This window comes from Euprymna scolopes, chromosome 1, assembly GCF_053919585.1.
Source record: "Euprymna scolopes isolate OS-2025 chromosome 1, ASM5391958v1, whole genome shotgun sequence".
Classification (NCBI taxonomy): Eukaryota; Metazoa; Mollusca; class Cephalopoda; order Sepiida; family Sepiolidae; genus Euprymna; species Euprymna scolopes.
In genome coordinates this window covers 68834153-68851790 of record NC_136482.1, presented here as the reverse complement: position 1 = coordinate 68851790, position 17638 = coordinate 68834153, and the positions used below count along the sequence as shown (strand labels likewise).

The 17638-nt window shown below is 36.2% G+C and overlaps 1 protein-coding gene across 1 annotated transcript in view; it reads right to left on the bottom strand.

Moving 5' to 3' along the window:
* LOC145302656 (engulfment and cell motility protein 1-like) overlaps positions 1-17638 on the bottom strand; it is a 121610-nt gene that overhangs the window by 11337 nt on the left and 92635 nt on the right. The window contains exons 18-20 of the mRNA XM_080144672.1: positions 13502-13600; positions 12575-12648; positions 1604-1729 (exon numbers count right to left, since the gene is read on the bottom strand). Coding sequence (XP_080000798.1) covers positions 1604-1729; positions 12575-12648; positions 13502-13600 — 299 coding nt within the window. The remainder of the gene's footprint in view (positions 1-1603; positions 1730-12574; positions 12649-13501; positions 13601-17638) is intronic.

Sequence of the window (17638 nt, the reverse complement as noted above, 5' to 3'; positions counted from 1 at the left end):
GTTAATCTATGGTACCTAACAATTTGATAAAGAAAAATGTCATAATAAGTGAATTTAACTTGAAAATACTATAAAAAAATATAGGCTTTTAAATTTCAACTGGCGTAAATTATTGTACAGTAATAATAATTAAATTAAAACAAAAATCATTTTCGTATTTTGAATTATTTAATCAAATAAAAATTTCATTAACTTCAGTTTCTTAATTTGTTAGGTAATTTGCTAGAATAACTTGTTAATCTAATTATTTTTATTGTGCAATAATTTATATCAGTTTTTTTTATATCTAACACATTTATATATGTTAAACATTTAAAAAAAAAAAAAAAAACATTGTTAGTGACCGTTTTAGTAGAAAAAAACTAAAGTCCACTGATATCGGCACGCTTCTACGAATTCGGAATGGGGGAATGTGAGCGAGAATAAGTGAAAGTAGTTCAGAGAGATGTCCTCTAAAGAACCTAATAAAGATCTAATAAACTTTAATTTTTACATTCCTTTAAATAATGTTTTGTTTAGTTTCAACAAAAAAAAAAAAAAGCTTTTATTTTTCACATTTCTTTAAGTGTTTTTGTTTTAACACTTGTGTTATCAGGAAACAATAAAAATTATTCAATAAATACTGAAGTAATATGCTGCTATAATTCTAAAAACAAATTCAAACCATTGTAAAATAACATTTATGCAAAATATAGTCAAGTACTACATATTTCTGTAAAGTATTAAATGTAGGCAAATTACTTATTCAATATACTTAAGTCCTGTATCATAAATGGAACATTTTTATATCAATTTAAACAAATAAAGATTTTGCCCGGAGCTATAATCTGCAAAATGAAACTTATTTAAAAAATATTTTTTATTTTTTCATAATTGTATCAAAATTAAATTCATTTTCATAACATGAAATATGAGGGGAGGGGGGGGGTCACCTAAAATACAAAAAAAAAAAAAAAAAAAAATATTCCCCTCATATATTTAACAAAAACTGCTTTTAAAATATAAGTTAATTCAAAAATGAATAAGTATCGAAAATTACATGAAATTCTGACCATTAGATGATTTTTGCGAGATTTTTAAACACGGGTGCGTTTACACTTTCAAAATGATCACTACATAAGAAAATTGTTTTATGATATCAACAATGTAAACATGATTTTAGTCTCGCAGTTTCATTATTTTCTTACACTGAAAAGGAAATTTTTTTAAATATTACTAGTTTATTTTAAGCTTTTTTTAAATGGTACAAAAATATGATAGTAATATTAAATTAGATTATAGTTACACTGTGTTCCGTATGTGGCACGCGTTGAAGGTGCCTAATGATCTAAAGATTGAATAATTGTAACTAGAAAAATTATGTTTTCATCAATTTTTGTTTAAATTTTGTAATTTTTTGTTTAAACTTTAGTAATTAAGAAATTGTTTTTAATCTCAAAAGTTAAATCATGCAAATTTGTGGTTAATATTTCATTTCTATGCATAATTCCATGAATTTGCCTCTTACCAATGCTGAGGTCGCTATTTTTAATCATCAACCACAAAGCTCAGTAATTTATAAATTTCTTAAAATTATTTAATTTTCCTAGAAATTGAGACTTACCGGGTTCGCAAGAAGGGTATTAATCCCATCTGTCCACATGTCAAACTCATGCTGACTTGAAGCCACAAAATTCTGAGGGTCACACGTCACCGGAATCATCGAGAAACAGAGATTTACAGCAATATTCTAGAAGAAAAATTGGAAATAGAATTATGAATGGAATATTGGTAGGAATCTAAATTGGTCAGATAAACAAAAGTCAAAATTGGTAATTTTTAGATAATAAGGTCATTTCTTTTTTAATCAGGACTGTAGAGCAAGTAGGCAAAATCCAACTGATCCATTACATTTTAAAACATGTGACCCAGACTGTGATCTTAGAAGTCTTCCACTATCATATATATATCTACAATATAAAGCTGAATGTTTGTGCGTGTGTTTGGTTACGAATAGGCTCCTATATGGTTGACTATTATAGAAAACTGACCACATATAATGATAGAAGCTCTATCGAGACACAGGAATGGGTATGTTTGATCTGGCATAATGATAATTCATTAAAATTGTGGGGTCTGCATTCGCGCCTGATCCACAAAGTATGGAAATAAAAATGTAAAAATTAAAAAAAAAAAAAAACGTTTACAAGTGTTTTTGATATAGATGTACATAATAATACTTTGATAAGTATGTTTTAACTTAAATAGGGATGGTATAATAAAATTGTGGGGTCTGCCTGGCCTCCATAGAGTGGAAATAGGCACAAACTTTAATAAAGACTTTTCATATCTATCTGCATAAGCATATTTTGATAATTATGTTTCAGTTTGAAGAAATATGGTATAATAAAATTATGGGGTGTTCGTTCGCGCCTGACCTCCATAGAATGGAAATATGTCACAAAGTTCAATAAGTTTGATTGATTGATTGATTGGTTTTACGGCATATCAACCTATGTGGTCATTTAATGCCGGAGTCCTTTTATTTTTTTTAACTTTTTTTATTGGGAGGGGGGGAATGACTTTTTCAGCCTTTCCTCCCTTTTTTTATAAAATTGAACTAAGAAATTAAATGTTGTATTTATACATGGATGTGTATATTTGGGTGACTTTAAATTTCCTTAAATTTTCTTATATAAATTTACTTTCCTTAGGTATGCTAGAATATTTGCTGAGTTGACCTTTTCAAAAAGGTCTTCCATATTGCTTTCTGTATAATATAATTTTCTAGTTGGGGCAAGGTCATCACACCCAACTAGGATATGTTTTACTGTGAGTGTCTCCTGGCATGGGATGCACTCTGGTGCCGATTCTCCATTTAGTATATAAGAATGAGTAAAGTTGGTGTGCCCTATGCGCAGCCGAGTCAGTATCACATCTTTTCGGCGTGATCTCTTGATGTCCGGACATCGTTCCTTAAGTTCAGGTTTGATTGAGTATAATTTGTTGCCCTCTTGCTGACTCCACCGCAGTTGCCATTTTTCCTGTATGTATGCTTTTATCTGGGGTCTAAGATCAGTATGTGGAATCTTAAAATTGTCAGTTGGAAGGTGAGAAGATCTTTTTGCAGCTATATCTGCCCTGTCATTGCCTTTGATCCCCACATGGCTGGGGATCCAGACAAGAATAATGTTTTTAGTAGTTGAAAGGATATTGATTTTTTCTATTAATTTTGTTGTTAGTGGATTTTCTTGTTTTTGATTTTGTATAGATAATAGGACTGATAGAGAATCTGTGAGAATGATGAAGTTTTTGGTGGTTTCCTCTGAAATTATGTTGAGTGCTAGATCGATAGCTATAGTCTCTGCAGTGAATATAGATGCTTCATTTTGAAGATTTCTCTTCATTGTGGTTTTATGGTACGTTGCTGCACATCCAGTGTGATTGTTGCTTTTAGACCCGTCTGTGTAGATAAAGGTGCAGTCTGAATATTGCAATTTTAAATGTTGGAGTTCGTCGTGGTATTCAATTGGGTTTGTGGTAGATTTGGACTTTTTGTTTAGGTTGAGTTTTATTTCAACTTGTTTCATGGTCCATGGGGGTGTTTTAGGCAGTATGAAGTTGTGAATGCTGGAGATTGGAATTTTCGATTCTTCAATGCTTTCCTTCATTCGGAGCCCGAACGTTTTGATAGTTTTTCTTCTCATGTTAAAGAGTTCTTCATATTTAGGATAGAAGGTACATTGGTATGCAGGGTTGTTTGGGCAAGACTTCAGTTTCAGTAAATATTGAAGGGCTAACTTTTCTCGCCTTAGATCTAGTGGGGGTTTGTGTGCTTCCGTGTATAGACTGTTCACGGGGGAAGTTCTGTATGCTCCTAGGGCCAATCTTAGGCCAGTATGGTGAATAGGGTCTAGGCTTTTTATATATGATGTTCGAGTTGATCCATATATGAAACAACCGTAGTCTAGCTTTGAGCGGACTAGTGCTCTGTAAAGTTTAAGGAGTGTTTCCCTGTCTGCACCCCAATCGGTATGTGCTACCACTCTCAAAAGATTTACAGCTTTGTTACATTTTTTTTCAGATAGTTTATGTGTGGGATGAATGTTAACTTTTTGTCAAATAAAATCCCTAAGAATTTGTACTGGTCAGTAACGGGTATGGGCATTCCTTCCATGGTTAGGACAGGATCATTATGCATGCTCTTTAGTTTGCAAAAATGCATGCATTTCGTTTTTCTTTTGGAGAATCTAAATCCATTCTCTTCCGTCCATCTCATTACTTTGTTTAAGCACAATTGAAGCTTCCTTTCTATTATAGATATATATCTAGATCTACAGCATATTAGGAAGTCATCCACATATAGGGAGCAATCTACCCCAGGGTTAAGGTTTTTTACAATGTTGTTAATTCGGATACTGAACAGGGTCACTGACAGTATACTCCCTTGAGGTACTCCATTCTCTTGTTCTTTCAAGTCCGAGAGAGCTGTGCCAACCTTTATTCTGAACCGTCTATTTTTTAAAAAATTTTCAATAAAAATTGGCATTCTGCCTTTTAGTCCAAGCGCCTTCAGATCCCTTGTAACACCGTACTTCCACACAGTATCGTAGGCTTTTTCCATGTCAAAAAACACTGCTGTTAAATGTTCCTTCCTTACAAAGGCTTCTCTGATGAAGGTTTCAAGTCTGACTATGTGGTCTATTGAACTTCGGTTTTTCCTGAATCCTGTTTGAAATTCTGTAATAAGATTCTCTGTTTCCAGGAACCAGATTAGTCTTTTGTTTATAATCCTTTCCATGGTCTTACAAATGCAGCTTGTTAGAGCTATTGGCCTGAAATTCAATGGATCTGAGACGTTACTTGATTGGGATTGGATGTTTGAGTTTTCAGATTTGGGGATTGGTATTATTGTGGCCTCTTTCCAGGTCTCGGGTACGTTTCCACTGGACCATATAATATTGAAAATTTCAAGTAGGTATTTCATTGAGGTTTCTGGAAGTTTTTTGAGGATTTCATATGGAATTTCATCAGGCCCTGTAGCTGTGTCATGGGATTTGGTTAGCGATTCTTTTAATTCAGGCAAGGTAAGAGGTTGGTTGTATTTTTCAGTATTTTGTGATTTAAATAGAATTTTCTTTTTCTCTTCCTTTTCTCTAATCTTTTTGAATTTCTCTGTTTGTCTGTCACATGATGAAATTTTTGATAAATTATCTGCCAGGTTATTGGAAATGTCTTTTTGATCGGTGTATATTTTGTTGCCTTTAGAGATGTGGGATATTGGTGTACTACTACACTTTCCTTCTATTTTCCTCATCATGTTCCAAACTGTTTTCGCCTTGGTATTCACATTAATTTTGGATATATAATTTCTCCAAGTTGTTCTTTTGGATTCCTTTATGATTCGTCTGGCTTTTGCTCTGTTGTTTTTGAAGAAATCCAGATTTTCGCTTGTTGGATACTTTTCGAATTTTCTCAAGGCAGCTCGTCGAGCTCTGATGGCTTTTCTGCATTCTTTTGTGAACCAAGGTTTGTTGTGATTGTTGGTTTTGGTTGTTTTCGGTATGGTATTATTTGCTATGTTTGTGAGTGTTTTAATGAAGTAGTTCAAATGGTGATCTTCATCATTCTTTTCGATAATTAATTGGTTTTTGCACTGTTCCTGGAAGTCTTCCCAATCCGCTTTATGTAGGTTCCATTTGGGTGTTTTTTGTTCAGTGCTAGTACTTAGACTTTCCAGGATGATTGGGAAATGATCACTCCCACAGGTGTCATTGTGTACTTTCCAGTCATAGTCCATATATATGGAAGGATCACATAAGGTAAGGTCAATGGCGGTGAAAGTACCTGTTGCTGGGTACATATAGGTGTAGTTTTGATTATTAAGGAGGCATAGATTATTTTTATTTATTATGTTTTCTATTTCTTTTCCTTTTTTATTTGTTTCTTTACTTCCCCATATTACATTGTGACTGTTGAGATCTCCTAGTAGAAAAAAGGGTTTAGGGAGTTGTTTTATTAATTGAGTTATCTCAGTTTCGTTGATTGTATCTTTTGGAGGGATGTATATTGAGCAAAGTGTTATAGTTCTATGTAGAGTCACTGAAACTGCAATTGCTTGCAAGTTTGTGTTTATATTTATTTGTCTTTGAGGGACTTCATTCTTCACAAGTATTGATGTGCCTCCAGAAGCTCTGTCCGTATCTTTATTTATGTAGTTGTAAGATGTGTAGTGTTTTATGTTGATGGTATTATTTTCTTTCAGAAAGGTCTCCTGTAGACAGACAAGTGCTGGGCTCATATTTGTTATTAATAATGTGAGTTCATTTTGGTTTGCTTTTATCCCTGATATTCCATTGTAATATTTTGTTCATCATTTGGAATTGTGTTCAACTTCCATCGTCTCCAATCCCTCAAATCTATTTTCTGTCGGAGTCCCTGTTCGAGATATAGATCGGGATCTTTCTTTTCCTGTTTTTGTTTGTTTTTTTTTTTGTCTGGGGGGATTTTTGATTCTTTTCTGGCTTGTGATGTGTTTGATGGTTGTTCGGTTGTTTTTGTAGAAATGGTTTGTGGTTTTGTTTCTTTTTGTGGTTCAGTAGTGTCTTTACTTAATATTATCCTTGGATTGGTTGCAGACATTGCATTATTCATTTTCCTCATTTCTTCTAATAGTTCTTTCATTTCCTTTATTAGTTTGCTTAGGACATCAATTTTCTTGTCAGTTGTATCCGTTACATGTATATGACCATTTTGATTGTTGATTGGATTAGTTTTTTTTGTTGCATCTGCATATGTTTTAGTTTCGATGATTTTCCTGGCCTCTGGGTAGGATATATTCTTTATATGTTTTAGTTTGGTCACTTCTTTTTCTCTTTTCCATATTTCGCAATATCTAGAGCCAGCGCCATGGTTTCCCAGGCAGTTGGCACACTTGAAATCTTTTCTGCAGTCAATGTGTGGGCCACTTTCTCCACATCTTCCACACACTGGTAATCGTGTGCACCGATCTTGATGGTGTCCAAACTTCTGGCACTTGAAGCATTGGAGGGGGTTTGGAATATAAATTTCCACATTTATTTTCATATATCCGACTTTCACTTCTTTGGGTATGGTGAGGGAATCGAAAGTTAGTATATATGTATTGGTATCGATTTTCTCACTGTTTTTTTTAATTTGAACTCTGCGAACATCTAACACATTCTGTTTCTGTAAGTTTGTCCTGATTTCCTCCAAGGGACAAAGTGCAAGTTCGTGGCTTTTCACTACTCCTTTGCAGGTATTTAGGGTTGGATGTCTGTAGCATTTGACTTTGATATTTTCAAATAATTTTAGTTTCAATATTTCTTTAGTTTGTTCTTCGTTATGGGTTTCTATTAGTAGGCTGCCGTTAAATTGTTTTTTAACAGACTTTGGTTTTAGAGTTTTAAGATTTTTTTCAATCTTAAAAGGTGATAGTTTGCTCAAAGGAGTTTCCTCCATTGATTCTATTACTACGAATGTTGAGTTCCTTGGTTTTATCGTCTCTTCGTCAGAGCTACTGATGTCAGAGACATCAGAGTGGGTTCTCTTTGGGTGGTTGGGTGGTTTTTGGGAGGAATAAGCCATATATTTTGTTTTCTTTTTTCGTCATCTTTGTTCCCCACCCACCTCGGAGTCCTATTTGGGAAGAGCCTAGGGGGAAACCCATTCGCCCAGCCTCTACAGGGATACAATGATGATATAACCAACTTTGGTGGTATCATAATGATTATCTGTTCTCTCTTGATATTGCTATGGGATCTGTAGCAATCCTGAGGGGTTTACAGCCTCATCATCGATATTCACACCTAATCGATTGACCCTCAGCCACCGCTTTCCATCATATATTAGGGAGTACGGTTATTTGTGGGAGAGGGGGGATGTGTTGTATTAGTAGTGAGTTTTTGGAATGGGTAATATATGGTGGGGCTTGGCATGACTGGCCGATTGGTCGGATCGGGCCTCTCCGACCGCCCGTCTAATCGAAGTAAGGGCCAAAGTAATGTGTTGCGGTGCCTAAACTTCTATGTATCCTGGTTTAGGTTCACTCAATCACCAGAATCACGTCCTAAGACTTTACGGGTAGCAACCCACGGCTAACTGGTTGCCTCATTGAGGGATTTTTACCCTCTGCAGGGGGGCAGTCGGTTTGTTCTCATGCCCTACCGACAGGGCAAAAAAATAAATAAATAAATAGATAATTTAATAGAATATATTTGTTTTCTTTTTCTTTCTTTTTTTGTTGTTTCTTTTCCTTTTTAAAATCTGTTTCTATTTAACCCATAGTTGGGACCCTAACAGGTACTACCAATCAAGGTCAGGGTGGACCTGGGAGCAATGGCAATTAAGAGGTGGCTCCACACTCCCCAAGCCCGTAAGCCGGACCTCACCATCGGATGTAGTTTAAGGTCATATCCAGGACCGGGAGTAAGGTAGGAAAAAATAAAATAAAAAGGGGGGGGAAAGGCTGTTGTTTTTGTTTTTGGTTTTGCAGAACATAATTAAGTTTTACAAAAAAGATCAGAAAACAAAAAAAAACGTCAATGTAGGTGCATTTCGTCTCAGGAAGCCACAGGGCAGCCTGATCTGGTAGCACCAGGAAAGTTCAATAAGATTTTTTAATAAAGATCCACAGAATATTGTGATAAGTGTTTCAGTGTGAATAGGTATGGTATAATAAATTATGGGGTTTATCTATTTTATTTTTACTTTCATCATATTTTGCTTTGGTTTTGATACCCCCAAATTCGAAGCTATCTCTTTACAACCCTTCCTTTTCATAACCTATCATACTTTCATAAATCAAAGTCCATTTTCTGTAGGCTGTTTTTGAACCCAGTCAACGAGGGGAACTTTTGCTAGTATATCTATATATATATGTGTGTGTGTGTGTGTGATAGATTTCTTCTCAGCCCACTTGACACCAACAAAAATAGGCAAACTCTATTCTAACCTCCAACCTAAAAAAAGATGCTTACAATTTCCGCAACCACAGTAATATCACGGTAAAAAAAAGCTGATAAAATAAACATATTTATAATACTTAACAAGTCTGACCACCACAAAAACCTACAAACCATTCTTGACGATGGCCCTGTCGGTGGGGCATTAGAATACACTGACTGCCCCCCAGCAGAGGGTAAAAGTCCCTCAATGGGGGTCCTGGATATGACCTTAAACTATATCCAATGGTGAGGCCCCAGCTTGTGGGCTTTGGGGAGTGTGGAGCCACCCTTTAATTACCATTGCTCCCAGGTCCACTCTGACCCAGAGTGGTAGTACCTGTTAGGCTTCCAACTATGGGTTAAATAGAAACTGACTTGAAAACAACAAATATATTCTATTAAAAAAATTTTATTCAAAATCTTTGGATTTGGCATTAAATAACCCGAAAAGGGTTGATATGCCATAAAACAAAAACAACCAACCAACCATCCTTGACGACTGCTTATTATTTAAAAAATTTAATAATAATCTTAAGATAACAAAAGTTAACAAACTCATCACGGCTAATAATGCCCAAATTAGAAATTACCAACTTCCCAAAATTATCAATGAGTATAAACCTGGCTACATGGAACGGTAAAAATACATAAACCGAACTCTCCCTTATGACTCATTATATAACAGGTTGCCACCACAATCTACTCGCTAACCAAAATACTCAATGATCTAATTAGCCCATATTTAACCTAGTAAACAGTGTTAAATCAATACATGAACTACTACAAATCCTAAAAGCCAAACAACCCAACAACAAAATCATCGCCTCTCTTGATGTAGAAAGTCTATTCACAAAAGTTCCTGTAAAAAAAACATTGACATAATCCTTAATAACACATACAACAACCCATCTCTCCCTCCCCTTAAAATCAACAAAAAAATGCTTAAACAATTATTATTACTCTGTACCCTTCTACGACTATAAATGAAATATTTACACCCAAATAGAGAGAGTCTCAATGGGTTCCGTCCTCAGTCCGATATTTAGTGAGTTTTATATGAGTGATCTCAAAAACAAGATATTTAATTACACCAGCAAACACTATCTATGTACGGTATGTTGATGATATTCTTATCCTAGCCGATAACAACTAGCAAATGCTAAGACTGAAGGAGCTCTTTCAAGATAACTCCATACTTTCACAATAGAAATGAATGTTAATAATAAAATTCCTTTCCTTGATGTCCTCATTGATACTTCTAACAACACCATCAACACCTCCAACTACAAAAATATCTACTAGCCTTAACTCCTGCCTCCTAAACTTTAAGAGTGAATGCCCCCACCAATACAAGATAGCCATAATAAAAAACCTTAACCACACCAACTTAATCTCTGACAAAAATCACTACTACTTAAACTAAAAAATATCAAGCAAGTCCTCATCAATTAACATTTTCTATTGCAACCAGGATTTAAATTGGAAGAAAAGGCCATAAAAAATAGTATTCATAGATACATTTTCTCAACTGACAAAAATAACCTTAGACTTATTGTATATTATAAAAAATTTAAAAGCCAAAACCTAGTTGTAAAAGAACAAAAACAAAAAAAATCAATGCCTCTCCCATCCTCAAACAACTAGAATGGACCGACGTCATCTATAAGTTCCAATGTCTGCTGGTAAAGTGTAACTCCTATAATAAAAAAAAAAAAAACAGTAGTTACGTTGGTTATAACAGTTACACAATGACCATGTTATCCCATAGCCTCACCATGCATAATGTAGAATCTAGTGCTCAACATTTACACAAAAAGCATACTTCCTAAGTCAGATAAATTTTAGTTAGCAATACACAAATAATACACCATGAAAATGGTATACATAAGAACCTAGAAACCGGTCCTTAATATAGTTACTTTTCAAACCAGCCAAAGCATTTCGAAATGCCTATTATAACCCCCTTCCCTTTCTAACCGAGCCCTCATCTCAAAACTAGACACTTCCTCCCTCCCCACTGGGCAAAAACGTACGCATTGACCATTTTCCAACTACTACTACTATAGATCAAAAGGTATTAATAAATGTCCCAGTTAGATTTGTCTCTTTGAAGCATGTTGCGATTTTGTTGCTTTTTCGTCAAGACATCATCAAGAATGTGTAAGATTTGGTTGTGTTGACAGGGCGAAAAGCAATAAAATCGCAACATGTTAGAAGAGACAAATCTATGGGACATTTATTAATACTTTACATAAAAAACATCAGAAGAATTGAAAAAATGATAAAACTTAAACAAAAGCTGTTTTCTTTCTTTAACAATGTTTGTTTAAATGAAAAAATGCTGCCTATATATATGTATATATATATATATATAATATACACACAGGCTGTTTCAGCAAAATCCCCACTTCTTTTACTATAAAGGATGTTGTAACAAAATCTGTCAAAAAGAAAACGAAATAAGTAATAAAAACAAAAGCTGTATATGCAGAAAGTAGACAGTTTATTTAGCAATAGTTCGTTTACATACAACATTATTTTTCAATGAATCGCCATCAACAGAGGTGAAAGGATCACATACTTTGGCAATCATGTTTTTTTTTATAGTGGTGAATGTCTCGACAATGGCAGCTTTCAGAGACTAGACCATGTTGTGGGTGTGCTTGTTGTTCTTGACCTTGATCATGCCTCAGAAGAAATAATCAAGTGGATAAAGTCAGGCAAAGACGGTAACCACAAGTCCGGTGCCCAGTGATGAACACTGATGAGCTGCCATGCCTGGGTTGTCTTGACTTTGTGTGCAGGCACATTATATATATAAGTTAGGTATGTTTATAAATTTCTATGTATAGAATTCACTCCTAAACTAAGTAACTAATTAAGAGCTTTGGACCATCATTGCTAACATAGCCGCTAAACATAAATGTGTGCTATATTTAGTTTTAGTTTATGCAAAGGGAGAAAAAGGATTATGAAATCAAAATCCAGATACAATTTTTTTCTGAAATTTTAACAAGACACAGCAACTAATAAACATTCCCCAAATTTCAGTTTCTTTAGTTTATGTAAAGCATTTTTATTGGGAGCAAAAAATATGAGCACAACATCAGATTTGAAAATTAAAATACATTGGATTTCCAGTCACCTTGACATTGAACACCTAAGACGCAGAATCCATTTTACTTTTGTGCCTCATTTTTTTGTTTTTCAGGAAATCGTGCCAGAAAAGAAATTAACTACTTGATGCAAAGAGGTAAAAAAAAAAAAAAAAATATAAGTCAGAGACCAACCAACAATAATATTCTGACTCAGAAAACAGTAATTCTTACTCCTTTGTCACAAACATTGCTTATAGAATGTGAGAAGTAAAGGACAAAATAAAGGAAGCAAGAGTTACGAGGCTGTCGAAAGTAAACCCATGGTCCACTTTCTTCTCATAACGCAACATGTCAGTCTAATTCTAACTCTCACAAAGGCAAACAAATTCGAATGGCAGAACAGAGATGATAGATTCTGTATAAATTACAATTCAGTTTATATCAACCAATACTTAGCTTGAAGACATTAATAATATATTAAAAAAAATTCAAAAAGTCATTTTATTTTAACAAAGTTTGGTTTTGTCTTACCTTTCTACGAGTTCCTTCTTTGACATGAGGACACTCTTTGTCAACAACCAAGGATTTAACATCAACAACTGACACTAAAAAGAGAAAAAAACGTTTATATATAAGACTATCTTGCTATCGCTTTGCAATTTAATTCCTATTCACTATTTTCAACATACCAATACTACTAGTAATACTACTAATAATAATACAATATTTGTTTATCTATCTTAGAAGTGAAAGCAATTTTTTACTTTGTTATTATTATCAGTTATTATCAGGATAAGAACCTTTCTTCTTTTCTCATAAACTAAATTTGCATGTATAATTATTGTGTACATTCACTTTTACTTCAGATATACAAACAACAAAAAATGTTTTCACATTGCTGGTAAGAAAAAAGAAAAGGATAGTGGAAGCAAGAAGATATTGATTTCTGAATGTTAGTTTACTTAGAGCATTCCACAACGTTGGATGAAAACGTGTTACTGATAGCCGGACGCCATATTGAATATCCACTCTAGACAAGTGAAATAACTAAATATAAAGAAGATGGCCACCAAGTTCAATAACTAACACTGAAGACCTTCTAAAGGTGTCATATATACATATAGATCATCTATAGGTACAGCAAAATAGTTTATCTTCAGTGTAGCTAGACATGCAAATGTTTTAAATGGAAATTGAAATCCAACTCTTTTTTTATTATTTACAATCTTTGTTTTTATTCACTGCATCATCAGCAGAAGCTAAGAAAAAAAGAAATTTTACTGTTTATATAATCAACATTAACTGCCAAAGAGTGCTCTCTTCATTTTATGAAGAGTTTTGCATTTTGTTGATACAAGTTGGTGTTGCCACTTAACATAAAGGTCCTATGGACAATATGCAACGTAATTCAAAAATCCACAGATTTTATAAAAACTTCTTAAAATTCGATTTACTTACGCTTATTTGGCAGTTGTTCAATTGTTGGGATCGTCTCAGAAGACCAGTCACCATAGTGGAATGTTTTCAGATTGGTAGATAAACGCCAGAACCATTTATCTGAGGAGGAAATAATTTTTTGAATTAGAACAATAAAGCTTTAAAAAAAAAAAAAAAAAAAAAAAAAAAAGACAAAGAGCAAACTAACAGCAAAGAACGTCTGTTTCATGGCAAATCAACCCATTTTGGGATTGGCTAATGTTGAAGTACAATAACTATTGTCAAAGATTCATTGTATACGATTAATTGAACATAAGTTTGTTTTTACCTATCAGTGTTGGAAAATTGCAGGGTCATATCTTTCCCAATAATATCAAAACAGCAGAATAGATCTGATTGATACACATTATCCCCCCCCCCCCGCTCTCCATACACAAGTACGTCAGGACTGAAAATTACCCTGACAATTGTACATTGAGATTTTTAATTTTCTTCTCAATGAAGAGCGGGAAGGGGTTCAAGTCAAGAAAAAAAAAAACACTCAGATTAGATTCCTAGCAGTGTTTTACAAAAAATACTCCTTTGGTTTTGCAACCTCAACACTTGTCAAGAATCTAGTAATAATAGAACATGTTACTAAGTCGCTGTATGAATAGATGCCGTCACTAATAACATTAATTGGAATCATCCCAATCTTCTCCCATATAGCAGTTTTATAAAGAACTGCTGACCTTTTGGCTGGGAACAAAGCGTAGTATCTGCTACTGTGACACTTACGTCACCCGCGCGTCGTCCAGTGGTGGAATGCCCCCGGTTGTCGGTTCTGGTGTTTTCTCGGCGATGATGTCAACGGCCAGTTTCCTGAAACAGACTTGTCATGCAAAACAATTGAAGGGACCAAGTCAATAAGCGTTTCTTTTTGTTTAAACTTCTTTGTATTCAATCAGGGTACAGTCGCAGTCAGCTGTTCAGTTAGGGACTGGCCACTTGTTAACTGCGAGGTTTCCTCTTCTCTCTCCGACAGAAAACTCAATTATCTACGTGACAGGGTCAATCGATGGGGGAATCTTCGTTCGTCGGACCCAACTCTCTAACTCTCTCTCTCAATCTCTCAAGGCTCGCTGCTTATATTGTGGGGGCGTGGACTGGGTCTCTTCCTGTTTCAGGTCGTTGGCCAATCAGAATTAAGGGATCACTGTCCGTCAAATCTTCGCCAGGCGGCCTATACCCAAAAAAGGAGCTGTCTTTCTTTCTCTGTTGGCATTCGGGTGTTCTCTAATGGAACTTGACAGGTCGTAAAAACAGAGATGCCCAACTTAATTATTTTTTAGAGGACATAAAAACAGCTGAATCCGATTCCACAAAGGCCACGCGTCTTTTCAATAGGGTCACTTGTCGCCCCGCTGTTCGTCGACTGTTTGCTTTGTACATCGGAATTTCATTGGTATCCTCGCCACCCACGGGCTGTCATGGCCAATTTAACGTCATCACGTTCTCCCACCATAAGCTATGATCTTATCTTTTTTCTCTGTCTTTCTTTCTCTTCCTTTCGTCGTTTACAGCTTCCTTTTTTTTCCTTTTCTTTTTCCACGGGTTCACCGCTACTCTTGGCCTTTTGGTCAGGATCAAAGTACAGCATCTGTTCTTCGGATGCCGCACTTCCATTTCTTGTTCTCTTTCGGTGGAGGAGAAATCCTTCACGACTGGGACAACTCCTATTTTTGTACCCTTGAGCGTCTCTCATTCCACTCCCCTCCCATCGACATGTCTTTTACATCGTAAAATACACCTTTTGCCAGGTGAATTGTTTCTCAGATGGCTGGATTGCCAACTGCACTGACCGTTTCAATGAGAGAGAGAGAAGAAAAGGGGAAAAAAAAAAATCGCAAATCGTGAGCCAGCCCCTCTTTCCAGAATATATTAATCGCATGCCAAAAGAAAAGTGATAAAGTCTCTGGAGTTTTAATTGTTCGGATTAGTTGTAAGAAACCAAAAAAAAAACAGAGAAAAAAAAAACAAAATAAAGTAAAAAAAAAACAAAAACAAAAAAAAAAAAACAACAAAAAAAAAAACAAGAAACAAGCGGAATGAAAGGAGGGGAAGAAAAAAAAAACGTCTTGTTTGTTAGGAGAGTGTGGGTGTGTGTGTTCCCTCCTCTTCTGTCTTTGGTTTGTCTTAGATTTACAGGCGTAAGATGGAAGTGTCATGAAAAAAAAAAATTTTTCTTTTTCTACTTTTTTTTTTTGTGTGCGCGTTTTCACCTTTGTTTATCTTTGGTCTGCAGGTGTAGGATGAAAGTGTCATGCAACATTATTATTTTTTTTTTTTTGTTTTGCTTGCCGTGTGCGTGTGTGTGTGTTTTCTCTTCTGTTTGTCTCTGGTCTACAGGTGTAAGATGGAAGTGTCATGCAAAATTATTATTTATTTATTTATTTATTTTTTGTTTTGCTTGCCGTGTGAGTGTATGTATTTTCTCTCCTCTTCTGTCTTTGGTTTACATTCCTACAAATTTAAGGACCATTTTGGGCGGCCCCCGAACGGACTCGTCCTCCGCTCGTTCCACCACGCCTGTTAGAACTGGGAGCTGCCCCCCCCCCCGGCCGGTGCCCTTCTTTTCGCTTAGCTGCCCGGCTGTCTGCACTCTGGTGGTGCGCACACCCCCCCAGTGCAACATAGCACTGCAGTGCCTGTCTAACGAGGTCCACAGGCTACCTTAAATCATGCAGTCGCTCAACCCGTATTTTCAATAACCCGTCTCTCAACCTTCCCGGGGCCACTATACTGGGGGTACAGGTTTCCCGATGACAACACCCAACTGCGCACATACACGTACACCTTTCTTTTTCTCTGGCCGTTGGTATTCTCATCTTCATCATCTCCCCCCTCACATCCTTATCCAGCTATCTGCAAATTAAAAACACTCTCCAGATTTTCTTTTCTCACACCTCATTGAACAAATCCTATCCACATATCCATCTTTCTTTCTTTTTCTCTTCCTTCCCCCACCTCTTCCCTTTCCTTTTTTTTTTTTTCTTTTTCTTTCTTTACTTCACTTGTCCCATAAGCATTCTCTCATTCGGAACAAGGTACAGCATCTGCCCTAACGCCACACCCAACATGCACTATTCTCATCCAGTGAAGGAGAGATCCTCCCCGACCGAGGCAATCCTGCCCTTCAGTCCCATAATTTGTCCCAGCAGCGCCATTTTGGTCAGAGACCAAGTGCCACAACTGTTTCAATGCTACACTAACAATATTCAATCCCCGTCCCGTGAAGGAGAAATCCTTCTCGACTGAGCATTTCTAAATTTCTTTTTTTTTCAAAACAGAACAATATCAGCACCATTAGTTTCTTTAAGATATTCTACTCGACAGTTTAAATTCCCCCAAGACACCCTCGCTCAATACGCGACTTTCTCGTGCTAAGTTACTCTCCCCGTTGGCCAATTTACTCACTGCGAGATACTTCTCAATTACTTATAGTTCTTTCCTGCTATTTACGGCGCCCCTCCCCCTGAAGCCTTCCGTTTTAGTCCCTAGCTACCTCCAAGGTCAGTCCGCGACACAATCTGCCAACAGTGCGAACACATGGGGGCCCTCCATGCATCCACAGAGAAAACAGCTGCACCACATTTAAACCTGGAGATGTCGCTCCAACCTCCCGTCTCTGTCCTACTGACCCCCACTGGTCCTTGGTGGAAGGACGTCACACTACTCCTGGGACAGGGAGTCCCTTGCTCCCCTCAACGGCAGCCTCGGTTCACCTCTCCCCATTTGCTGGAGCCAGGAGATGGGTATTGGACACTCTTCATCCCCTTCGTTCGACTCCTCAGCTGACTCTGCAGTCAACTGCCATTCCACTCTCTTTTCTTCACGAGCCGCGCCTACTCTTCGTGACCTCCTATAGCTGGTGGAGTGGAACCCTGAAATTTCCCGTTCCAACCTTCCGTCCGTCTCTATATTTCTAGGCTCTATGGAGGTCGTCTCTTGTCTTAAACCGTCGCTCGGTGTCGTCCCTATAGTCGTCAGGAACTCTGTCCTCATCTCGCGTTTGACTACCCCCGGGATTCTTTATCTTTTTACCCGTCTCCCTCATCCAAACTTGGTCACCCTGTCTTAACTGTCCAGTAAACGCTGCCTTTTTTTTCTTCTTGACCT